Source organism: Somniosus microcephalus, chromosome 4 (genome assembly GCF_052327205.1).
Source record: "Somniosus microcephalus isolate GS21.2 chromosome 4, FLI_Smic_1.0, whole genome shotgun sequence".
NCBI classification, from domain to species: domain Eukaryota; kingdom Metazoa; phylum Chordata; class Chondrichthyes; order Squaliformes; family Somniosidae; genus Somniosus; species Somniosus microcephalus.
Genome location: NC_140990.1, coordinates 180,137,760 through 180,164,092, shown reverse-complemented (window position 1 = coordinate 180,164,092; position 26,333 = coordinate 180,137,760). Strand labels below are relative to the sequence as shown.

At 43.9% G+C, this 26,333-nt stretch overlaps 1 protein-coding gene across 4 annotated transcripts in view; it reads right to left on the bottom strand.

Annotated features, from left to right (window-relative positions):
- The window catches only part of LOC147120040 (double-stranded RNA-specific editase 1-like), a 365,909-nt gene that overhangs the window by 269,116 nt on the left and 70,460 nt on the right, over positions 1–26,333 (bottom strand). For 2 of the 4 annotated variants that reach the window (XM_085985544.1, XM_085985547.1), the window contains one exon: positions 15,506–15,541. The exons of the other annotated variants lie outside the window; for them this stretch is intronic. In XM_085985544.1, coding sequence (XP_085841670.1) covers positions 15,506–15,541 — 36 coding nt within the window. Of the gene's footprint in view, positions 1–15,505; positions 15,542–26,333 lie in introns of those variants that run through there. 4 annotated transcript variants of the gene reach the window in all.

Below are 26,333 nucleotides of genomic sequence, written 5' to 3'. Positions count from 1 at the left end.
AGTTCAGTGGGAATGTAAGTTGTGAGGAAGATGCAAAGAGGCTTCAAGGGGATATAAACAGGCTAAGTGAGTGGGCAAGAACATGGCAAATGGAATATAATGTGGAGAAATGTGAAGTTATCCACTTTGGTAGAAAATAGAAAAGCAGTGTATTATTTACATGGAGAGAGATTGGGAAATGTTGGTGTTCAGAGGGACCTGGGTGTCCTTGTACACAAATCACTGAAAGTTAACAAGCAATTAAGAAAGCAAATGGTATGTTGGCCGTTATTACAAGAGGATTTGAGTATAAGAGTAGGGACGTCTTACCGCAATTATATAGGGCCCTGGTGAGTCCACACCTGGAGTATTGTGTATAGTTTTGGTCTCCTTACCTAAGGAAGGATATACTTGCCATAGAGGGAGTGCAATGAAGGTTCACCCGACTGATTCCTGGGATGGGGGGATTGTCCTATGAGGAGAGATCGAGTAGACTAGGACTATATTCTCCAGAGTTTAGAAGAATGAGAGGTGATCTCATTGAAACATACAAAATATTTTACAGGGCTTGACAGGGTAGATGTTTCCCCTGGCTGGGGAGTCCAGAACCAGGGGTCACGGTCTCAGAATAAGGGGTCGGCCATTTAGGACCAAGATGAAAAATTTCTTCACTCAGAAGGTGGTGAATCTTTGGAATTCTCTACCCCAGAGAGCTGTGGAGGCTCAGTTATTGTGTATCTCCAAGACAGAGATCAATAGATTTTTGGATACTAAAGGAATCAAGGGATATGGGGATCGGGCAGGAAGGTGGACTTGAGGTAGAAGATCAGCCATGATCTTATTGAATGGCGGAGCAAGCTCGAGGAGCTGAATGGCCTACTCTGCTCCTATTTCTTATGTTATGTTTACAGAATCTTACAGCACAGGAGACCATTCGGCCAGTCATACCTGTGCCAGCTCTACGAATGAGCTATCAAATTTAGTCCTACACCCTAACTTTTTCCCCATAACCCTGCAAATTAACCCTCTTCAAGTACATGCCCGGTTGCCTTTTGAAAGTTCCTATGGCATCAGTTTCTACCTTTGAGTTCTACACTAAAGCTTCTTGCTGAAATGTGGTGCATGGGAGTCAGTAACTTGGGTATATTAGCAAGGTATGTGAAATCATAGTATCCTATTGACCCTCTAACAAATAGTGTTGAATGCAAATTGCTGGGCTATTTGGACGAAATAAAACTGGCAGAACAGGTACAAAAAGAGAGATACATAACTCTTTTCATGCTAATTGGGGAGAGATAAAGCGCAAGCAAGACAGAGCAATAAGGCAAGAGAGAGGGCGAACGAGCCAGTAAAAGAAGCAAGTGAGTGGCAGCACAAGGGTGGACATACACACACAAAAATAGTGAATACATTAATTGATGTTATGTTCCAGTAAAGAGTAACCACATCCCAGTGGAAACAACCAGAAAAATCACATACAGGCTTGGTGAGGACGTCATATAATTAATATTTTATATGCACTATCTAATCTCTGACCGAAAAGCTTGTAGCGAAGATCTCTGGTGTTCTTCTGCTTTGTAGGTGCAAAATATTTGTTTGAGAAATATACAAGTCCACATTTCTTTGAAGGGGCAACAGAAATTGCAATATAAATGGAGAGTTAAAAGAGAGGTGACAAGGGAGACACTGGAATATCAGGTGATTTAGTGCCACCCTAAGCCAAATGTTTTGTATAATGGACAAAATCATGAGTGACTTAAGTATAATACAAATAGAATATGGAAATAGTGCTCAAAATACCTAGAATAGTTGACTTTCCACTGGTGATGTCTAGCCAATGTGCAGAATCAAATTAAAAAAGCTAATAAAATATTGATATTGTCAGCATCAGATTCCATCAGTGATCAGCTGAAGTGTGATGCTGAAGGAGCAGATGCCAGCTCCCAAGCTACCTCACACGCTTACTGTCCTGGGAAACCCATCCTCTTGACAAAAGTGAGAATTTGAATAAGCAAGTGTCCCAGCTTCTAAATAAATATAGTGGAAAATGTACTTGCATCTATACCAATGGGACATATTGGAGTTTATTATGAGCATCAAATGTGAAGTCTGTCTGTCTGTCCATTATACTCTCAAAAGTTATAGAGCGTACCTACACATATGTTATATCAAAAGAAAGCTGATGATCAGGGGAGTGTCATAGGTGTATTTACTTTTTGGTCAGACAAAAATTGTTCGGACAGTAGACAAAAAACGTTCAAAAAACTTTTAAAAATCCGCTCATTAGCGGTTGACCAATCCTACCGCTCATTAGCGTTGAGTGACGTGATGGTTGACCAATCCTACAGTTCAGTGACCTGATGGTTGACCAATCGGTGCATCACGGGCGGGACCTAATCCTCCAGCCTCCCGAAACTTCGCCGCCATTTTTTCCCCTGCTTTTCCTCAACTGCGTCGGCCCGCCGGAGCGGGAGGTGAGTTGGGGTCACTCGGGCCGGGCCTCACAACTGCTCGGCCCGAGACACACAGCGGGGGAGCGGCAGCGGCCGGCCGTCAACCGCGCCGCCCTCTAAACTGCCCTGGCAACGCCGGGCCCCCCGCTAGTACTTTATATTAACAAACTCAGAAGTGATAACCCATTCTGAACATTAATTTAGTTTTGCTGCACATTCTGTGTTACGATTTCTTAACCTTGAGCATTAGAATATTTTAGGAACTGTTTTAATTCTGTAAGGAAGATTATTGTAAAACCCAATGGTTCAAAGGAGGTTAAAATTAAACTAAAGGAATTTTTGAATTGTTGCAAATAAAGGAATTCTACTAAGAAGATATAAATATTTTGTTTTAATCCTGCAGAAATCGAAGCACCAGATCCTCAATTTGTTATTTAGCAATCAGGACAACTTACAACTAAACTTGCATTTATACAGTACAGTACCTTTAACATAGAAAAACACCCAGGGCATTTCAGAGGCGTAATCAGATAAAAATTGACACCGAGCCAAAGAACGAGGTATTAGGACAGGTGACCGAAAGCTTGGTCAAGAGGTGGATTTTAAGAAGTGCCTTGAAGGAGAGGGCGGGTTTAGGAAGGAAATTCCTGAGATGGCTTAAGGCATGGCTGTCATTGGTGAGGCAAAGGGAGGGGGCAATTCACAAAAAGCTAGAGAGAAGAAATTAAGAGTTTAGGGTGGAGGGAGCAGGGGAGTATTTTTCAGGCCAGAGGAGATTATAGATAGAAAGCCAAGGATGAGAATTTTAAATTGGAGGTGTTAGGGAACCAAGAGCCAATGTAGGCCAGCAATGCAGGGGTCATGGGCAAGCAGGACTTGGTGTGGGATAGAATACGGACAGCTGAGGTTTGGAGGAACTGAAATTTAGGGAAGGTGGAGGAGGCTGGTCAGGAGAGCATTGGAATAGTCGAGTCTGGACGAGACAAAGACATGGATGAGATTTCAGCACAGATGGGCTGAGACAGGGGAGAAGGCAGGAGATATTGTGGGTGTGGAAGTAGGGAGTCTTTGTGATGGAGAGGATATTTGGCAGGAAGCTCCCTACCCAGTTTACTCAGTGCTCCGTACCCTAATCTTTACAAAAATATCTAAGTGCTGGCAGTCATTCATCAACACTTTTTGTCTGGATATGACTTAGATATCCTGAATATTCTAACAATGAACTAAGTTTAACAACTCATACATCCCATATTCAAAACTTGCAGAATGTCAAGCTTGTGAATGGAAAATATATATTATACAACAACTTGCAGCAGTATAAATCTCTCAGCAGACGCTTGGCTACACACAGCCGTCTTCAATTTGAAGTAAAAGAAAAGCAAGTGCAAGGTAAACAGTACCAATTTTCTCTGCAAGTATCAGCCCCCCACATTCTCCTCTTTTCAAGTTCAAATAGATACAGAAGTCAAGGCACCCAGTCAAGGAGGACTCATTTTACATCTTCGTGCCCATCAGTGATGCCCCAGTAAATATTAGTCTAAAACCCTCCTATTTGCAAAGTACTCTGCAAGTGCACTTTCAGTGAAGTAAAATAGAATACTGTTTGCATTAGCCAGGCTGCGTATATTATTTCTGGTTTTGAGTGCTTATGTGTAGAGAAGCACTCCTCTTAGCATGCAAGACAAAGCTAGGTGATTAATTAAAGTGTACGTATAAAACCCGTTTGATATATTTCCTTTCCACTTAAACTTTCAAATGGTCCTAAGTTTAGTCTGACAGTGTGTAAAGCCTGCTCCAGTCAGAGGCTGCAAATTGTTACCACTTCATCTAGGGTAGTAGGAAACAAAAGCCAATGAGGCATTAAGTAACTGTGATCCAAGGTCAGAAAGTCAACCAGCATCTACAAGACTTGAAGAGTACAAGACTTGCAGCTGCAGAAAAACAAATCATTTACTGCAAGGTTTATTTTATTAATCGTTGCAATATTAGAGGAAAGTGAAAATTACAACTCTCTGTTAAGGCAATGAGATGCTGAAATATAGAGCAGGAAGAAATGATCAAAGAACAAGTTGCCATCCCGGTCTATGCAGTTGGGTGATTTTCGCTATGGTTACAGTTTGGGGTGTTATAATTAGCCTTTGTGCCTTACGTTAGGCAGTGAAAAATCTGCCAGGCTCTTTCTCACGCCTGATCACTATCCAGCAATCGTCCTACTGGAAAACAAAATGAATAGGACCAAGGGTGGGCCAGATGCTCTCCATGTCAAGGCTCACACAAGTAACAACTACTTCAAGGGAAAGGGAGGAAAAAAACAAATCAAGAAACAGAAATAAAAAGACAAGGGGGACAGAAGAAGTGCACATCAGGAAAATTGGCAGATAAAAGGTGGGGGAAAACAACATTTTTAGAAATTTCAAACCAAACCAGCCAGATGGTAGTTCAATTATGTAAACTCCTAATTTATTAAAAGGAAACATGGACAACAATCTTAGCCATCGGGAATATAGGGACAAGAGAAAAGAGTATATTCCTTTAATAAAATTATAACGCTATGGAGAGGAAAAGCGGGAAAGTAAATTAACTATTTCATTTTAAGAATTTGAAATGTTCCAAAACCCCTCTCAGTAGATATTGCACATTACAAAAGGTACTGATGTTTTTGCTTCTTGACAATACATTCAATTTATTGGTAAAACCATTAATTCAGTTAGAAACAAATGCCTGTGAATGGATCTTGTGTTTTGAGATTGTACCCTAAACATGTTTGAGGTCACAATAAGAAAAAAATGCTACTAGCTTTTCTGAAAGCTGTAACCCTTGACCAAAGAAAGCAACAGTGCTGAATTTTTCAATGTAGCAGGAAAGCACTGTTTCTACAAATATGCAATGACTTATTTCAATACGACCGTTTTCTAATGGTTCTCAAGTCACTGGAAAGTTATAGAAATCCACAGTCATCCATTTAAAATATTGGGAGATTACAAAATGGCTTTGATAACTACAGGATAAAATGAGAAACGTTTTATCACAGATGTGAATAATTTGGATCGTATGCCTATTTTACCTTGACCCATCCCAAATGAAAGCTGGAGGGCTGTCTTTAACTTGTTCCTGTCGCCACTTGTATGCCTGCTGTGGTTCCCTGATTGTAATCATGGCGCATTATCTCTCCTAGTCCTCGTGTACTCAAATGTTGAACATGGTTGACCGTGCCATCCTCTTCTACGGTTTCTCTTCTTTTGTAAAGTTCTACAGGACTGCTCGTGTGGTTTTACTCCTAGCTATCCAGATGGAGTCAGCACATCAACAATGACTTCTCCTCCCTCCTCCATGCCATCATGTCCAGAGACCCCAAAGGAATCTATCCGTTTGCCCCTCCACCTCTCAATGTAGTCCCTCTGCAACCTCATCCATAGCCACGTGATTTGGTTCCACGTGTATGCTGATGACATCTAGCTCTCCTTCACTACCACTTCTCTTGACCCCACTACCAATTCTGTGCTGTCTGTCTGTCTGTTGGACAAAGACGTGGATGAATTGCCACTTCCTTCAAACATAGAAACATAGCAGATAGGAGCCCGAGTAGGCCATTCGGCCCCTCGAGCCTGCTCCGCCATTCAATGAGATCATGGCTGATCATCCAAATTCAGTACCCTGTCCCTGCCTTCTCTCCATATCCCTTGATCCCTTTAGCCTTAAGAAATATATCTAACTCCTTCTTGAATATATTTAATGAATTGGCCTCAACTGCCTTGTATGGTAGAGAATTCCACAGGTTCACCACTCTCTGGGTGAAGAAATTCCTCCACATCTCTGTCCTAAATGGCTTACCGCTTATCCTTAGATTGTGACCCCTGGTTCTGGACTCCCCGGCCATCGGGAACATCCTTCCGACATCTAGTCTGTCCAGTCCTGTTAGAATTTTGCAAGTTTCAATGAGATCCCCTCTCATTCTTCTAAACTCCAGCGAGTATAAGCCCAATCGACCCAATCTCTCCTCATACATCATTCCTGCCATCCCAGGTATCAGCCTGGTGAATCTTCGCTGCACTCCCTCCATGGCAAGAACATCCTTCCTCAGATAAGGCGACCAAAACTGCACACAATACTCAGGGTGTGGTCTCACCAAGGCCCTGTACAACTGCAGCAAGACATCCTTGTTCCTGTACTCGAACTCTCTCGCTACGAAGGCCAACATACCATTTGCCTTCTTAACTGCCTGCTGCACCTACATGCTTACCTTCAGCGACTGGTGCACAAGGACATCCAGGTCTCGTTGCACGTCCCCTCCTCCCAATCTATTGCCGTTCAGATAATAATCTGCCTTTCTGTTTTTGACACCAAAGTGGATAACCTCGCATTTATCCACATTATATTGCATCTGCCATGCTTCTGCCCAATCACCCAACCTGTCCAAATCATACTGGAGTTTCTCGGCATCCTCCTCACAGCACACACGCCCACCCAGCTTTGTGTCGTCTGCAAACTTGGAGATATTACATCTAGTTCCCTCGTCTAGATCATTAATATATATTGTGAATAGCTGGGGTCCTAGGATCGATCCCTGCGGTACCTCACTAGTCACTGCCTGCCATTCGGAAAAAGACCCGTTTATTCCAACTCTTTGCTTCCTGTCTGCCAACCAGTTCTCTATCCAAGTCAATACCTTGCCCCCAATCCCATGTGCCTTAACTTTACACGCTAATCTCTTATGCGGGACCTTATCGAAAACCTTCTGAAAGTCCAAATACACGACATCCACTGGTTCTCCCTTATCTATTTTACCAGTTACATCCTCAAAAAATTCCAGATTAGTCAAGCACGATTTACCTTTTGTAAATCCATGTTGACTTTGTCCGATCCTGTCACTGTTTTCCAAGTGCTCTGCTATTACATCTTTTATAATGGGCTCCAGCATTTTCCCCACTACCGATGTCAGGCTTACCAGTCTATAATTCCCCATTTTCTCTCTGCCACCTTTTTTTCTTTTTTTTTTGAATAGTGGGGTAACATTAGCTACCCTCCAATCCATGGGTACTGTTCCAGTCTAATTTTGGAAGATGACCAGCAATGCATCTACTATTTCTAGGGCCACTGTCTTAAGTACCCTAGGATGTAGATTATCAGGCCCTGGGGATTTATCGGCCTTCAATCCCGTCAATTTCCCCAACACCATTTCCCTACAAATACTGATTTCTTTCAGTTCCTCCCTCTCATTAGGCCCTATGTTCCCCGACATCTCTGGGAGGTTATTTGTGTCCTCCTTTGTGAAGACAGAATCAAAGTATGTATTTAATTGGTCTGCCATTTCTTTGTTCCCCATTATAAATTCCCCTGATTCTGACTGCAAGGGACCTACGCTTGACTTCACCAATCTTTTTCTCTTCACATATCTTTAGAAGCTTTTACAGTCAGTTATTATGTTCCCTGCAGCTTACTCTCATACTCTATTTTCCCCTTCTTAATTAATCCCTTTGTCCTCCTTTGTTGAATCCTAAACTGCTCCCAATCCTCAGGTTTACTGCTTTTTCTGGCCAAGTTATAGGTCCTCTCCTTGGATCTTATGCTATCCATAATTTCCCTGGTTAGCCACGGTTTTATTTTTATGCCAAACTGGGATGAACAAATTCTGTAGTTCATCCATGCGATCTTTAAATGTTTTCCATTGCCTATCCACCGTCAACCCTTTGAGAGTGACATTCCCCAATCAATCCGACCCAACTTGCGCCTCATACCATCGTAGTTTCCTTTATTTAAATTCAGGACCCGTCTCCGAGTCAACTACTTCACTCTCCATCTTAATGAAGAATTCTATCATATTATGATCGCTCCGACCTAAGGGGCCTCACACAACAAGATTGCTAATTAATCCTTTCTCATTACATAATACCCAGTCTAAGATGGCCTGATCTCTAGTTGGTTCCTCGACATATTGGTCCAGGAAACCATCCCGTATACACTCCAGGAATTCCTCCTCCACAGTATTGTTACTAATTTGGTTGGCCCAATCTATATGTAGATTAAAGTCACCCATGATAACTGCTGTGCTCTTATTGCACGCTTCTCTAATTTCCCTTTTAATGCCATCCCCAACCTCTGCATTACTGTTTGGAGGTCTATATGCCACTCCCACTAACGTTTTCTGCCCCATGGTATTTCTCAGTTCTACCCATACAGATTCCACATCATCAGAGCTAATATCCTTCCTTACAATTGTGTTAATCCCCTCTTTAACCAGCAATGCTACCCCACCTCCCTTTCCTTTTTGCCTATCTTTCCTGAATATTGAATACCCCTGGATGTTGAGTTCCCAGCCTTGGCCACCCTGGAGCCATGTTTCCGTAATCCCAAGCATATCATATTCGTTTACCTCTATTTGCGCAACTAATTCATCCACCTTATTACGAATACTCCTTGCATTAAGACACAAAGCCTTCAGGCTTGTTTTTTTTAACGCTCTTAGACCTATTAGAATTATTGTTTACTGTGGCCATGTTTGATTTAAACCCTCGATTTCTCTGACTGCCATCTTGGTTTTTCTCTTTCCTGTTTTTTGCTTCTATCCTTGTTTCCCTTTCCTCTGTCTCCCTGCTCAGGTTCCCAACCCCCTGCCATTTTAGTTTAAACCCTCCCCCAGAGCACTAGCAAACACTCCCCCTAGGACATCGGTCACGGTCCTGCCCAGGTGTAAACCGCCCGGTTTGTACTGGTCCCACCTCCCCCAGAACCGGTTCCAATGTCCCAGGAATTTGAATCACTCCCCCTTGCACCATTCCTCTAGCCACGTATTCATCTGAAATATCCTTCTATTTCTACTCTGACTAGCACGTGGCACTGGTAGCAATCCTGAGATTACTACCTTTAAGGTCCTATTTTTTAAATTTACCTCCTAACTCCCTATATTCAGCTTTTAGGACCTCATCCCGTTTTTTACCTATATCGTTGGTACTTATATGCACCATGACATCTGGCTGTTCACCCTCCCCTTCCAAAATGTTCTGCAGCCGCTCCAAGACATCCTTGACCCTTGCACCAGGGAGGCAACACACCATCCTGGAGTCTCGTTTGCGGCCGCAGAAACGCCTATCTATTCCCCTTACAATAGAATCCCCTATTACTATAGCTCTACCCCTCTTTTTCCTCCCGTCCTGTGCAGCAGAACCACCCCTGGTGCCAGGAAGTTGGCTGCTGCTGCCAACAAGTTCAACATCCAAGAAAATCACAGCCATCATTTTCAGTACCCACCATAAATTCAATTCCCTTGCCACTGTTGCCATTCCCCACGCCCCCCACCCCTGTCCACTCACTCAGGCTAAGAACAACCTTGCACAACCGCAGTATCAAGATTCAACAGAGTTGAATGTTATGCCTCACATCCTCTCCATCACCAAGACACTTAAGTCAGCCCCCACCGCCACCATCACCCCTTCAGCCACCAAATTTCACTTTCATCACCAATAGATTCAATTAGTCCAATGTGCTCTCCTTGTTAGCTTTCCATTATCCACCCTTCATCAACTCCAACTCATCCAAAAACACAACTGCAGCCATTCTGTTCTGCATTAAGTCCTGCTTGTCCCTCACCCTGACCTACACTGGCTCATGGATCCCTCAATGCATACAATTTGAAATTCTTGTTCTCATTTTCATATCCCTCCATAGCCTCTGACCTCTCTACCTGTGCAACCTCCTACAGCTACACAGTCCCTCCTGCACTTTATGGTTCTCTTTCTCTGGTCTCCTGCGCATTTTTCCCTCCTCCACCCCACTAACAGCAGAGCTGTCACCTCAGCCTATTCTCTCAGGAGCTTTCTCCCTAAGCACCTCAGCCTCTGTCCTCCTTTGAAAACACTCTGAAAACCCATCTTTCTAACCTAGTCTTCAATCACCTCTCTCAGCTGTTCTCCCATGGCACAACACCCAGTCCTTGTTTTTCTGTAAAACACCTTAGGACATCGTTAATGTTATAGTTGCTGCATAAATGCAAATGTTGCAAGCTTTGACTTGAAATTCGATCAGCTCATAACTTACATCCAAGTGCCCTATAAGATTTAGCAAAGGACTCGCAAACAAACTTTTTCAATACAACCGCAATATGAAGCAACACACCTGCTCACACTGATTTTAGGCTCTTTGTACCTTGAAAACAAAATATCTGAACTGTAATAGATATATACTTATTTCTAAGCAGGGGCACAAAACATTTCATGCAATGTGACAAAAATTGACTTTGCTTGCTGCATGAAACAACATTTGTGTATATAATGTCATACAATTGTGAAACAACCAGAGCCAACAAGGAAGCTGCTCCAAGGGCAAACATAGGCTATCGAATGCCAACCAAGCTATGCCCAAATTGCTTGTCCTAACATATGACTAACAGCAAAAAACACACGTACTCCAAGTGCAGAATTATTTTATTAAAGATCACATTCAATTCAATAATTCTACACAACACAAATGAAAGTGAATGTTTTGGTTTATGGATATTCTACATAATGGAAGTTAAAGATGGCTGGTTTGGTACACAAGGATTCTATACAATAGAACTCAAATAAAGGCTGATTACATCAGTTTGAATTCTATGTAATCAGATTCAATAGAGAATTGTTTTTATCATTACAGCACAATGGAACGGACTGAGTATGAACAGCGTAGCCCCTTTGCATTCCACGCTGAGAGCCTGTAAAAATTAGTTTTTGCTGATTTTCACTGATAAATTCCTGTATTTTCCAGGGCGGTAGATCAGTAAAAAAAAATTGTGTGCGAGTTGGTGTCACACATAATGTGTACGGATCCCAAGATCCAACTTTCAGCACCAAATTCTAATATGGAATCAATCAGAGGTACGTACACTTGGTCACTAACATCAAGAAGCCAAGGAATCAGCGTGAAACCTTAACTCCTAACTCAAATAGTGGATCAAACTGATCTAATTCATTATAATATTTGAATGTACAAATTTTGCCCAAAACCGATGACTTGCAATAGCTTATACTGTGGGAGTGTCATTGTACTGCTGGTGTCACCTCTGTGGCTGGAACCACAATGACATTTATTGAAAAGTTTTCATAATTAATGTTAAAATATTTCTGCATCTAACAGATTAAGCAGAGGTGTCAATCATGGAAAGTCAACAGTATGCACTTAGTTTCCCTATTAATATTGCGGGCAAATTGCACCAGGGAACAATTGCCCATGTCTAATATTCCCAAGATTATTTTTCCATACTGGTGCAATGGTGATACATCTGTGTTCCCTCGCACTTTAGCTATCCTTACAGGATGGCAGATTTGGAGCTGGACCATAAGTGTCATATGATGTTGATAGGCTGAGGTGAAGCAAGGTGGGAAGAGGCTCGTGTGGAGCATAACAGCATAGACCAATCTGTGCTATAAAATTCTATGTAAATCCCTCTTGGCATTTCATAAAGTGGATACTAAAGCCTGAAAAATATATGAATGCATAGGTTTATCCCTTTATCTCCTATATGTTCGGCAACTACATAGTTTAGATCAACTAGGGGCCATAAATATAAGATAGTCACTAATAAATCCAATAGGGAATTCAGGGGAAACTTCTTTACCCAGAGAGTGGTTAGAAAGTGGAACTCGCTACCATATGGAGTAGTTGAGGCAAATAACAGAGGTGCATTTAAGGGGAAGCTGGATAAGCACATGAGGGAGAAAGCAATAGAAGGTTATGCTGAAAGGGTGAGATGAAGAGGGGTGGGAGGAGCCTCATGTGGAACATAAACACTGGCATGGACCTCTTGGGCCGAATGTGCTGCAAATACTTTGTAACAACTGCTTGAACTTTTGGAACTACCATTGGAGACCGGTAAGTGGTATCTGTAAATTATGTAAATAATTGTAGGCTGTTACTTAGTCTTGAGGTTCTGATCTACAAAATAAGAGATTTTTATGGATTTGGATTTTCTGTAAATACATCCCCATTATTTGGACTCTAAATTGTCTGATACTTTCCCCATTTCCTATGCTTGAACCAGTTACGTGTTTAGCTAAATTGTTTCACAAGGAAACTTTCCCACTTTAAAGAGTACGCATGTGTGATATATACACAATTCATCAGAGGACGATGGTGCATTATTAAATTTGAGATGCTAAGACTGAATGAGATGAGGCACTCCGATAAAATTTGATTTCTGTTAAGATCTCGTGTTTATCTGGTTTACCTCAAGAAAACTGGTTCAGCTGCCAAACCCATGGGCGCCTTCCAACTTAAACAGCCTCCACATTCACTGGCCAGTCAGCACACAGGACTCATGATTACACCCGTGCAGACTGAGCAATTCTATTGCCTTTATGTACAAATCATAGAACTACTACGATGCAGCAAAACCTAAACAGCTCAGAAACTGCCTGTAAATGAATTTTCATTTTTAGTATGCAATTTTTTTGTTTATTGCTTTAGCCTACAAGCATCTGGTAAAAAAAACAAATCTGCCTGGGTATGATGAAAGTGAACGAATACTCCTCTGATCTGTAGAACACAATCAACGTACAAGTCGCAGAATATGTGCAGTACTGTAAATTGAAAGACTGCATTGCCAATCTTCTGCCACTAGGAGTGCCAGTATTAAAGTCTCGCTGAAAATCTTTGCTGCAGACACCCCAAATTAAATACAGGTCTCTGAAGAGATGCAGCGATCGAACAGAAACATCAAAACTGACAGATATCACTATGAATTTTGAACTAAAGTTGTAGAACGGTGATTCACTCCTTTAGTGGCTTCTCAAGGTTTCCTTCTCCAGCTACAAAGCCAGAACTAAGTGAAGAGAAAGTGATTAAAAGGGTGCTGCCAATTAATAATAGTGCAACTTTTCACATTCCTCATACCATTATGAAAAAATATGGGGTGCCTCCCTTTATACCAAGGTCAGGCACTCACCCCTTTCCTCCCCTCTGCCCCACCCCGCTCAAAAGAACTTCTATTATATTCTACACATGTACAAAATATTGGTGTAACCTTTTGTTCCAAGAAAACCATTACCACAAAACATTTCCTAACAAAGAACTCACTTTGCCAATCATCAATACAAGGAACTGAAATAGAAATTAATATAGCAAAAAGAATGATTCTGACCAGGTGAAAATACAAACTGAAAAACATGCCAATATTTGAAGAGGAAAGAAGTGTCCAAAATCCCATCTAAAACAATTAAAAGACTCTTAAAATTAGATTTTAACACATGAAGTCTGGGCATATGATGCAGAGAGTTCATTACAAGTATTATTCATCAACATCCTGGGGGTCACCATTGACCAGAAACTTAACCGGACCAGCCACATAAATACTGTGGCTACAAGAGAAAGTCAGAGGCTAGGTATTCTGCAGCGAGTGTCTCACCTCCTGACTCCCCAAAGCCTTTCCAAAATCTACAAGGCACAAGTCAGGAGTGTAATGGAATACTCTCCTGGATGAGTGCAGCTCCAACAACACTCAAGCAGCTCAACACCATCCAGGACAAAGCAGCCCGCTCGATTGGCACCTCATCCACCACCTTAAACATTCACTCCCTCCACCACCGGCGCATCATGGCTGCAGTGTGTACCATCTACAACATGCACTGCAGCAACTCACCAAAGCTTCTTCGACAGCACCTCCCAAACCCGCGACCTCTACCACCGAGAAGGACAAGGGCAGCAGGCGCATGGGAACACCACAACCCCCAAGTTACACACCATCCTGACTTGGACATATATCACTGAACCTTCACTGTCGCTGGGTCAAAATCCTGGAACTCCCTCCCTAACAGCACTGTGGGAGTATCTTCACCACACGGACTGCAGCAGTTCAAAGCGGCGGCTCATCATCACCTTCTCAAGGGCAGTTAGGGATGGGCAATAAACGCTGGCCTTGCCAGCGACGCCCACATCCCATGAATGAATAAAATAAAAATCTAAATGTAGGCTTTTGTCTGGGACTCTCAAAAAAATGTTGAATTCTGTGGCAGAAATATTCTGATCATGTGCTAGTGTTTTTGCTTAAAAGCCTGTTTTACAGTTTTTGTGTTAAGGAAGGTACTGGCATATTTGGCCAAGTATCAACTTGGATATACAATATTCTTCTTCCAACCACTAGAGTCTGACAATATACATTTCTTTTCTATATCACCTGGATAAAAAAAAACAAGAAATCCTGACCACGCTGCTCTGTTCTAGAGAACCAAAAGTGCATAAGTATTACCGCCAATCACTACCAAAACTCAACAAGAACACACATTCCAGTGCAAGTTTAGACAAAGGCATCAATGGTTTGGAATTTGGGCCAGATCCATGGCAACTTTGCAGATAACATTAAAGTCTGCAGCCACAGAATGTCAATAGGGTCGATTTAACTCCAACAGAAAGTTTTATATTCTGTTCCACTGAATTATACAGGCTGCTTTACATGAAGTGCAGACAGGAAGGACAATTAAACCAGTCCCTATTTAAGAGGACTCTAACAAGAGTTCTGCCTCGGCTTCACCGTGGGCAGTGCTTTTAGCATCAAATTTCTCTGTTTTACCTATTAATAATGGTCTGTCATGTAAAACTATTTTCCTCACTTACAATCACTGGATATACCGTGGCACCAAATGTCAAGAGTTTGGTGGAGGCTTCATTTATATTGATTGAGGTTGTGACTTCAGTTTCATCGTCAATGCTTATAGAATTTTACAGCAAAGAAACAGGCCAGTCGGCCCAATTAATCTGCGCAGGTGTTAATACTCCACACCAGCCTTCTCCCAACCTAACACCACATCCTTGTGTTCCCTTCTCCCTCAGGCACCAGTTTAAAAGTCACAAAAAATAATGTCATCAGTGCTTGGTTAGGGGTTTGGACTAGAACCACCAGCAAGAAGTGCATCTGCTGACTCAATTTAAATAAATATTGAATTAATTTAAACTGTCAGTTACAACAATTTTCTAAATATGCAATTCACAGACAAAGCTCTGTATTCTCATCTCTACAGACCTAAACATTCTTTGACAAGAGTACTGGATTTTAAGATTTATTTATCAGTTGTTCTCAGGTGTTGCAAATTCTGAAATGTTTTGCTCCATACCTGGTTTCATTCTTGTAAATTCAATTCCACCTTGTCCTGTTGGAAAAAATGTCTGTAGTTTAGTGAAAAAACTATTTTTTTGTAGTGTCATATACATATGGTCTTTGTAATTAAAACATCAAATAGCACTGTAAGGGGGCCAGAACCATCCAGAAATTAACCCTTTTCCTCTTTGCCTACCTTCTTCACTCCATGTGAGACATCACCATGTGCAAGGGTACAGTTCAACAGGTGCTGGCAACCCTACAGTACCTTGCGCAGAGGTTTTTCTTCATGCAGATGCCTATATAGTGAGAGCATCAACATGCTATTCTATCATGGGGCCAGCAGAGGTAGAAGCCCAATCCTGCACACATCTTATGACTACACATTTGCACTTTCCAGGTATGGTTACTCGATTTTGACCCAGATGCTGAGGCTTTTTCAGCACCCTGTGCCATTATCAGAATGTCAGATTAAATTAGTCCTATATAACATATCTACAATGTTATAACACAATCAGTGTTTTTTTATGCTTAACAGCTATATATACTTCCGCAGATCCACAAAAAGGAACCCAACTATCAACGATAACAGCTGTTATGTGAATGCACAAACTGAAAAGATCTTGAAAGCAGATTCAATACTAACTTTCAAAAGGGAATTAGATATATAATTGAAAAGTTGACATTTTTAAGCGCTATTCGGAAAGAGCAGGGGAGTAGGATAAATTGAATAGCTCTTTCAAAGATTGGCACAGACACGATGGGCCGAATGGCCTCCTTCTGTGCTGTATGATTCTATATGGTATGGTATAGCACAATCTTCAGTCAGTCTGAGCAAGAGCTATCGCAACCATTTTCTTTAAAAAAGGCACAAGATACAACAACAAAATCATAGCTATAAACATTTTCTGCCTTGCTCTGCAATAAGCTTAAAACACATTCCTGAGACTGCCATCTTCACCAAACCATTAGAACAAATGTTGTACTTCCTTCTAAAAATAAACCATTAGACTGAACAACATTCCTTCACGCCAACTCAGAAAAAACATATACCGCACTTATTTTATGCCTGGTTAGCAAGATGCTCTTTGCAATAATAAGGCAACTGACCAGTCTCACTACAATCCTGATATATACAGTTGGAACCAGCCAAAGATACTTAACTTTTCATAATCCCTTCCACACATTAGTTAGCTCAGTAATGACAGATACATTACAGCTTGAAATCCACTAACAGGGTTCTCTGGGAGGCTGGTATTATTTTATTCAACCTTTAAGTGGCGCAAGTGGGGATATAAAGGGTTCCACAAAAGGTTTGCAAGATTACTTTCTTCTTTTCCTCTTTCGATATTGTGACAAATGGCTTTCAACCAGACAAAGAGATGAGAATTGATCAGCTGAGACAATGAATGTGGTCTTTACTGCAAACTCTACAGGCAATACTAACTTTCTATAATTAAACAAAGCTATGCTATTGCCTCTATAGAAATTTTCTGTTACACTGCGAGCTTTCTGCCAAAATTTTAAACTTGCCTTTACAGATAAGCCGTTGTCTCCACAGGCAACATAAATCCCCCATAAATTGAAACTTTGACCCTGGTACTTGTCAATAGGATAAAGATTACCTTTAGTGACCCATGGGCTGCCCATCATGCTCTCCTGCCTGCTTTGAAAATAGATCGTTTTAGCCTGAACTATGTGATGTTCAAGATCTACTTACAAGAAAGATAAATTACAGAAAGGCAGAAAAATACAACAAGTAACCAATAGTACAATACTTGACAAACTGATCCAAAAAAAAGGATTCCAAAATCTTAGTTTTTTCAGTAACTTCCAACTAAGTCTAAAAACATTACGTAGAGAATGACTCCATGGAGCCCAGAATAAGCAATGTAAAGCAGGAATTGGTAACCCCGGGTCTGGAGTCCAATTATATCCTTGCCTTTTCTTTGAACTCCAAGCAAGTATATTTGAGGATCAAACCTCTTCTTCACAATGGAAAGGCAAATCAAGACATTAGCTACTGCTACCAATCGAGTATATCACGTTTTGGGGTCAGATTAACATCTCAAAAAGGGATTCGCACAGACATTATGCAGTTAATTTATAGATACAGAAAATATTAAACAAGGAATCTAGATAGGCCAGGTTTCACATATTGGCTACCTCCAGGTGACAAAGACAAAAGCATTCAAAGCTACACTACAGCCGATCTTTAATTCCCATTACTCTAGTAAGCAAATTTGGCTATGTAGATAACCTTGCGATAACCATCCAAGAGAGAACTCTTGCCCAAGCAGGACGCATGCCTGCAGAAGACTTACAAATATTTGCAGTCTATTATAAGCTGTGGTAAACTTGAGCTCATTCAAAACTGCCGCCCGTATTCTAACTCGTACCAATCAACCCATCAACCCTGTGCTCGCTGATCTAGATTCACTCGCAGTCTAGCAAAGCCTCGATTTTAAAATTCTCATCCTTGTTTTCAAATCCCTCCATGGCCTCGCCGGTCACACTCTCTGTAACCTCCTCCAGCCCTACAACCCTCCAAGATCTCTGCACTCCTCCAATTCTGGCCTCTTGCACATCCCCGATTTTAATCGCTCCACCATTGGCGGTCGTGCCTTCGGCTGCCTAGGCCCCAAGCTCTGGAATTTCCTCCCTAAACCTCTCCGCCTCCTTTAAGGCGCTCCCTAAAACCTACCTCTCCGACCAAGCTTTTGGTCACTTGTCCTAATATTTCATGTGGCTCAGTGTCAAATTTTGTTTGGTATCGCTCCTGTGAAGTGCCTTGGGACGTTTTATAAATGAAAGTTGTTGTTGTGGTGGCTTTGTCCAAATCCTTATTAAACGATTGTCTATGCATTTCATTTGAGCAACTGGCATGCAAAGAAGCACCTGAGTGCTCCCTTCTGTGGTACTGGATCCAGGGACGAAGATTTTCTTGGAGTGGTTCTAGATCGCAGTCTCTCAGACTGTCAAGACAAAAACTACAGCTAAGATAAAGACTATGATCCACTTAATCCACAAATTAGCTGGGACCAGCTGGGGAGCAGATGCTCAGAAACACTGCAGACGGCCACCTTGGCTCTTGTTTTCCCAGTAGCTGAATATTGCACACCAGCATGGGCAGGAAGTCCATGAACAAATTTTGTTGGGAGTGCAACTGAACTAGGAGAATCAGCACAACAGTATGAAAGCAACACAGACAGTCTGGCTCCCTGTCCTTGTACATATCTTGATACCACCTCTTAGAAGAGAAGCAGCATTATCAGGGAATACAACCGGGCCCTAGTAAACTCAGATCAACCCATGGATAAAGATCACCAGAAGATCCCGAGATATCGCCTTAAGACCAGGAACCCCCTTCGGCTTAGCGGCCGATTTTCTCAAAACCTCAGAACTCTCACCTAAAGACAAGTGGCAGAGGTAGTGGGAAACCAATCGGGTCAAGAATCAGGACCCGATCATTGACCTTGCTGAATCAACCACCTGGCTTCACCATACCATGTAAAATATGGATCACGGAGAACCACATCAGAACTTCATATGGAACTGCAACTACCAACTATATAAATGGAAAATGGATGATAGCCCGATGTGCAACTGTGGAGAGGCTTCCCAAGCCATGGGGCATCTTGTGTACCATTGCTCGCTAAGATCAATCACTGGGTGAATGGAGTGGATGATCAACTTGGACATCGATATTTAATTTTGCTTTTCAAGCTGCCATACGAATGAAGATGACTCTATTTAATGTATATCTCATTGAAACGTATAATCTCATTGAAACGTATAAAATTCTGACAGGGCTAGACAGACTGGATGCAGGGAAGATGTTGCTCCTGGCTGGGGGGGTCTAGAACAAGGAGTGACAGTCTCAGGATACGGGGTAGGACATTTAGGACTGAGATGAGGAGAAATTTCTTCACTCAGAGGGTGGTGAACCTATGGAATTCTCTACCACAGAAGGCTGTGGAGGCCAAGTCACTGAATATATTTAAGAAGGAGATAGATAGATTTCTAGACATAAAAGGCATCAAGAGATATGGGGAGAGAGCGGGAATATGGTATTGAGATAGAGGATCAGCCATGATCATATTGAATGGCGGAGCAAGCTTGAAGGGCCGAACGGCCTACTCCTGCTCCTATATTTCTATGTTCTATGTGTGGTAAACCACTGTTATAGTTATCACTGTATATTGTTCTCACTGTTCTCACTGTCACATCACTACACGAGGTCGCCTCTTGTCGCACTGTTATACCTGGGCTGACCACCTCCGACTCCGCCCATTACCTGCCCAGGTATAAAGGTAGCTGACTGGCTAGTATTCCTCCCTGTTGGATCGGATCACCCACGAGGGTGGGCTCTGTTATTTAGCCAATAAAAACCTTCAGTTACGTTCTTAACTCGTCGCCTTTTATTGGACTAATTGATAGGCATATCAATTTTATTGGCTAAATTTTAAAGATGTCTGATAATGAACAGCAACAGCAAGGAGCTCACCCAGCAGCACAGCAACAGCAGCCTCCAGACAACGGGCCACACCAGCCGGCTTGGCTGCAAGCCTTGAAACCACCATACCTGGATCTAAACCCACAGGCACCAAACGCAGCCCTCAACTTCAAACACTGGCTGGACTGCTTCGAATCCTACCTGGAAGAATCCGGCGCCCCGCAGAGATCCAAACTAAGACTTCTGAACGCCCAAGCGAGCCCGAGAGTATACGCACTCATACAGGACACGACTACGTACGAGGCCGCTATCAACCTACTGAAACAGCAGTACCGCAGCCCGGTAAATTACATGTACACCAGGCACCTCCTAAGATCCCGCCCGCAACAGCCAGGAGAGTCTGTAGCTGAATTTTTACGGGCGCTAAGAGCACTCGGCAGGAACTGTGACTTTAAAGCGGTGACGGCTGTTGAAAATACGGAAGATAATATCCGCGATGCCTTTGTGAAAGGCCTACGGTCCGACTACTCACGGCAAAGACTGCTTGAAGCTAAAGACCTCGACCTGGACAAAGCTGAAGCCCTCGCTCTCTCCCTGGAGGTGGCCCATCAGGACCAGGAGGCGTTTTCCAGGTACTGCTCGCGACCCTGGGACTCGGGCCCGACCCCTACCGCAATACCCTTCGCAGCGCCGCCCCCGGGACCTACCTCAGCGTCGGCGTCCCGGACCCGACCGGGCCCGCCACCCCCGGTACCGGCTCCGACATCGGGCACCCGCGATCGGGCCGCCGGCTGCTTCTTTTGCGGCCAGGAGAAGCACCCGAGGTCGCGCTGCCCAGCCAGGAACTCTACCTGCACAACCTGCAGGAAGAAAGGCCACTTCTCTAAGGCCTGCAGGAGCGGATCTTCAGAGGCCAGCAGTGCCTCATGCGAACTGTGGGGGCGGCCATCTTCTTTCACGGCAACTGAGGCCAGTATCCCCACACGTGAGTCATGGGGGCGGCCATCTTTGATCAAGGCAACCGACCCCAATAGTGCCTCATGTGAGTTATGGGGGCAGCCATCTTCTCCGCCATTTTGTCCTACCTCGTGGGAGACGCCATTTTACACACCACGCCCGACTGCCACCGGGCCCCCGGACCCGACGACCGCCTCGCCCGCAGACGACAACGACTCGCTTACCTACACGCTAGCCTCCGTCACTCTGGATCAAGCCCGCCCACACCACCTGTCCAAGTCGATGATGGACATCAAAGTAAACGGCCACGCCACGACCTGCCTGTTCGACAGCGGAAGCACGGAGAGCTTCATCCACCCAGACACGGTGAGCCACTACTCCCTCCCTGTCCTGCCAACGCGCAACCGAATCTCGATGGCATCGAGGTCCCACGCCACGGACATTAGCGGCTACTGTGCTGTGACCTTGTCGGTTAAGGGTACAGAGTATAAAAACTTTAAACTCCTCGTCCTCCCCCAGCTCTGCGCTGCCGTCCTACTAGGGCTGGACTTCCAATCCCACCTCCAAAGTGTAACCCTAGCATACGGTGGACCCCTCCCCCCACTCACAGTCGACAACCAGCGAAGGTTAAACCGCCCACCGCGTAACACCTGCAGCCTATCCACCCTCAAGGTGCCGCCACCTTCCCTGTTCGCTAACCTCACCCCCGACTGCAAACCCGTCGCTACCAAGAGCAGGCGGTACAGCGCTGGGGACAGAGCTTTCATTAGCTCTGAGGTGCAGCGTCTCCTGAAGGAGGGCATCATCGAGGGGAGCAACAGCCCCTGGCGTGCCCAGGTCGTGGTCGTTAAGACCGGCGATAAAAATCGCCTGGTCATCGACTACAGCCAGACCATAAACAGATACACCCAGCTGGACGCATACCCTCTTCCCCGCATATCTGACATGGTCAATCAGATTGCACAATACCGCGTATTCTCGACCATCGACCTTAAGTCGGCCTACCACCAACTCCCTATCCACCCCGAGGACCGCCAGTACACCGCCTTCGAGGCGAATGGGCGCCTATACCACTTCCTTAGGGTCCCCTTCGGTGTCACCAACGGGGTCTCGGTCTTCCAAAGGGAGATGGACCGGATGGTTGACCAGAACGGACTGCAGGCCACATTCCCCTACCTAGATAACGTCACCATCTGCGGCCGCGACCGGCAGGACCACGACGTGAATCTGGAGAAATTCCTCCGTACGGCCCAACGGCTGAACCTCACCTACAATAAGGAGAAATGCGTGTTTAACACAGCGCGCCTTGCCATCCTTGGCTGTGTAGTAGAGAACGGAGTCATCGGCCCCGACCCCGAAAGAATGCGCCCCCTCATGGAGCTACCCCTCCCCCACTGTCCAAAAGCACTTAGGAGAACCCTGGGGCTTTTCGCCTACTATGCCCAATGGGTACCCAATTATGCGGACAAAGCCAGACCCCTCCTGAAAACCACATCCTTCCCCCTCACGGAAGAGGCGTGCGCGGCCTTCTCCCTCATTAAGGGAGACATAGCCAAGGCCACAATGCACGCAGTGGATGAGTCAATCCCCTTCCAAGTGGAGAGCGATGCATCCGACTTCGCCCTAGCCGCTACCCTTAACCAGGAGGGTAGGCCGGTAGCCTTCTTCTCAAGGACCCTACAGGGCCCCGAGACCCGACACTCGTCGGTCGAGAAGGAAGCCCAGGCAATTGTGGAGGCAGTACGGCGCTGGAGGCACTACTTGGCAGGCAAACGATTTACCCTCCTCACCGACCAACGCTCGGTTGCCTTCATGTTTAATAACAAGCTGAGGGGCAAGATCAAGAACGACAAAATCTTGAGGTGGAGAATCGAGCTTTCCACCTATGATTATGAGATCTTGTACCGGCCCGGTAAACTGAACGACCCCCCTGATGCTCTTTCACGCATTACATGCGCCAGCGCGCAAAGTGATAGACTTCAGACCCTCCACAATGACCTCTGCCACCCCGGAGTCACCAGACTCTACCATTTCATTAAGGCCCGCAACCTGCCATACTCCATCGAGGAGGTCAGGACCATGACCAGAAACTGCCAGATCTGTGCTGAGTGCAAACCGCACTTCTATAAGCCGGACAGAGCAAGCCTGATCAAGGCCACCCGCCCCTTCGAGCGTCTGAGCATCGACTTCAAGGGGCCCCTACCGTCATCCGACCGTAATGTGTACTTCCTCAACATCGTTGATGAGTACTCCCGTTTCCCCTTTGCCTTCCCCTGCCCAGACATGACCAGTAACACGGTCATTAAATGCCTGAACAAACTCTTCGCCTTGTTCGGGTTCCCGAACTATATACATAGTGACCGGGGCGCCTCCTTCATGAGCGAGGAACTCCGTCAGTTCCTATTGGAGAGGGGTATTGCAGCAAGCAGGACCACCAGCTACAACCCCCGAGGGAACGGCCAGGTGGAAAGAGAGAACGCGACGGTATGGAAGGCCACCCTCTTAGCCTTAAAGTCTAAGGGCCTCCCAACCTCACGCTGGCAAGAGGTCCTCCCGATTGCGCTGCACTCCATCCGGTCACTACTTTGCACTGCCATTAACACCACCCCCCATGCCCGAATGTTTGTCTTCCCCAGGAAGTCGACTACGGGAACCACCCTACCAACCTGGCTGACCTCTCCGGGACCCGTCTTGCTGCGAAAGCACGTGAGGGCCCATAAAACGGACCCCCTGGTCGAGAAGGTGAACCTCCTGCACGCCAACCCCCAGTACGCCTATGTGGCTTACCCAGACGGACGGGAGGACACTGTCTCCTTACGAGACCTCGCACCCTCACCCCCCCCTCCCAACCCCCCGAGTCCAGCCGAGGTAGACGGCATGCCGGAACCCCACGAGCCTTTGCCGACTACGCAGACACCAGCTTTAACACCGGATAATGTAACACCGCCGCTGCGACGATCGGAGAGGCTAACGAAGCCTCCGGACAGACTGACATACCAGAGCTGGTAATACACTTCACCCCGCCGGACTCTAATCTAAACAAGGGGTGAATGTGGTAAACCACTGTTATAGTTATCACTGTATATTGTTCTCACTGTTCTCACTGTCACATCACTACACGAGGTCGCCTCTTGTCGCACTGTTATACCTGGGCTGACCACCTCCGACTCCGCCCATTACCTGCCCAGGTATAAAGGTAGCTGACTGGCTAGTATTCCTCCCTGTTGGATCGGATCACCCACGAGGGTGGGCTCTGTTATTTAGCCAATAAAAACCTTCAGTTACGTTCTTAACTCGTCGCCTTTTATTGGACTAATTGATGAACATAGAAACATAGTGATATGCCTTAGTTTTAAAATATTCTTGTCCAAGACACGATGGATCTCTGTCAGAACATCTTCTTCCCCATGACAGGCAAAAGGGTAGATTAAAACCCAGGTGGCAAAACCTAAACAGTATTTTGGATTGAAAAAATGCTGCTCCTATTAATTCTTGATGGAGCAGTTTAGGTAATTATTCTGCTTGTCTACATACATCCATACATATAATGCATGGAGTACAATTTAAATCCTTCAAGGCACTCAGTTTGCCCAGCTTTATCTTCGCCACAATAACTTTAAAAATCTATCTTATAGCATACATTCCAGACTATTGTAAAAGACATAAATTTTAGTTGCAAGGATCACACAAGCCCACTGCATTGTGATTGCAATGAGTTTTGAAATTATTAGGATTCTTCTGGCCGCACCACGTTTGCTCAGAGGTAATTAACTTCTTTCCATCCACCTTGAAAATCATTTTTAGACATTATACCGATTAGTTGCAACGGAGAGAGCAGAAGCTTGAATTTCACCAAAGTTTTGAGAAAATCTGTCTATAAGGCACAGACAAAGAGCTCAGAGGTTCAGGATTTGAGCACATAATCTATACCAACACTTCAGTGCTGCACTGTTAGAGGCATCATCTTTCAGATCATAGATTAAACTGAAGCCTTATTTGCCTGTTTAGGCAGACATAAAAGATCCCAAGACACTATTCTAAGAGCAGGGAGAGTTCTTCCGGTGTTATGGTCAACATTTATCTCTCAACCATAGCCACCAAAATAAATTAACTGATCATTATTATCTCATTTTCTGTTTCTCGGATCTTGCTGTGTGCAAATTGGCTACTCTATTAACAGTGATTGCACTTCAAAAATAATTAATTGGCTCTGAAGCTCTTGGGGGCATCTTGAGGACTTGAAAGGTGGTATATAAACTCAAGTTTGTTATTCCTTTCATAACGTGAATAGAGCACATAAAAACATAACACCCGCATAGACACTTTAGTCATAGATAGATAGGATTAGATACACAAAAACAGATCAAGGGAAGTATGGAAGCAAATTACTTTGATATTTTGTTCGATGGTAAATAAACACATAACAAGTGTAACAGATGGCTGGCAATGAGGTAAAAGGCAATAATCAAATGGAGGGGTTGAGATGGCAACAAGACAAGAGGGCAAAGCTTAAGTAGTTGCAATCTTCAACAGAATCCCAAATATTCAATCGTAGCTTTGTGCTCCTGCCAAACATTTTTTTTTCATTTCTTTATACACCTGGTAGTACTTATATCAAAGCATTTTCTTAGTTCTTACAATGGCGAACTGCCACTTGTTTTTGGCTGTAATCCCAAGTACCTTGGGAAATTTTACTATGCTAATAGCGCTATATAAATGCAAGTTGTTGTTGCTGTAATCGTTTTCTTCAGCCAGAAAGAGTGAATTTCACAAATGGCATAGGTGAGAAGCCAATATAATTAAGACTGGTGCCAGACCTGAAAGTATACATTGTACAAAGTCCTGTGATGATGATCATAGCACTCGTGAAATAAAGGCAGTACTACAGTTGGTCAGTTGTGTGAATAATGAGTGTTCTCCAAAAACACAACGCAGACAAGACATTTTCTGAAATCAAAACATGAAGCCAAAACCCAATTCATTTAGTGTCTTGCGGAGACACTAACTATGCGATGATTAAAAAGGCTCATATTTTAAGTGTCCTATCTTTTTATTTAAAGCACAGCTGTAGTTTGTCCTGGTGATGAACACGATATTGATAAAGGCACACTCTCAGGCTCATGCTTTTCCCTACATTACAATAAACCAAACTTCATAAGAGGGAAATACAGTAAAAGCATGCATTTTTCAGCCCAATCAAAAAACTACCATACAACTGACAAAAATGTTTACCAATAAATCTCTTCTGCTTTAATAACAAATATTTGTACTTTTCACATTTCTCAATGTTCTTCACTTATAAAATTCTAAACAGTCAGCTTCTGAAAATAAAAGGAAAGTTACTCTTGGCAAAACATAGCTAGCTAACTGAGTCCAACAGTGCTGCATTATTGAAGCTTCTAGGAGGAAAATCATTTTACAATGGGTCACA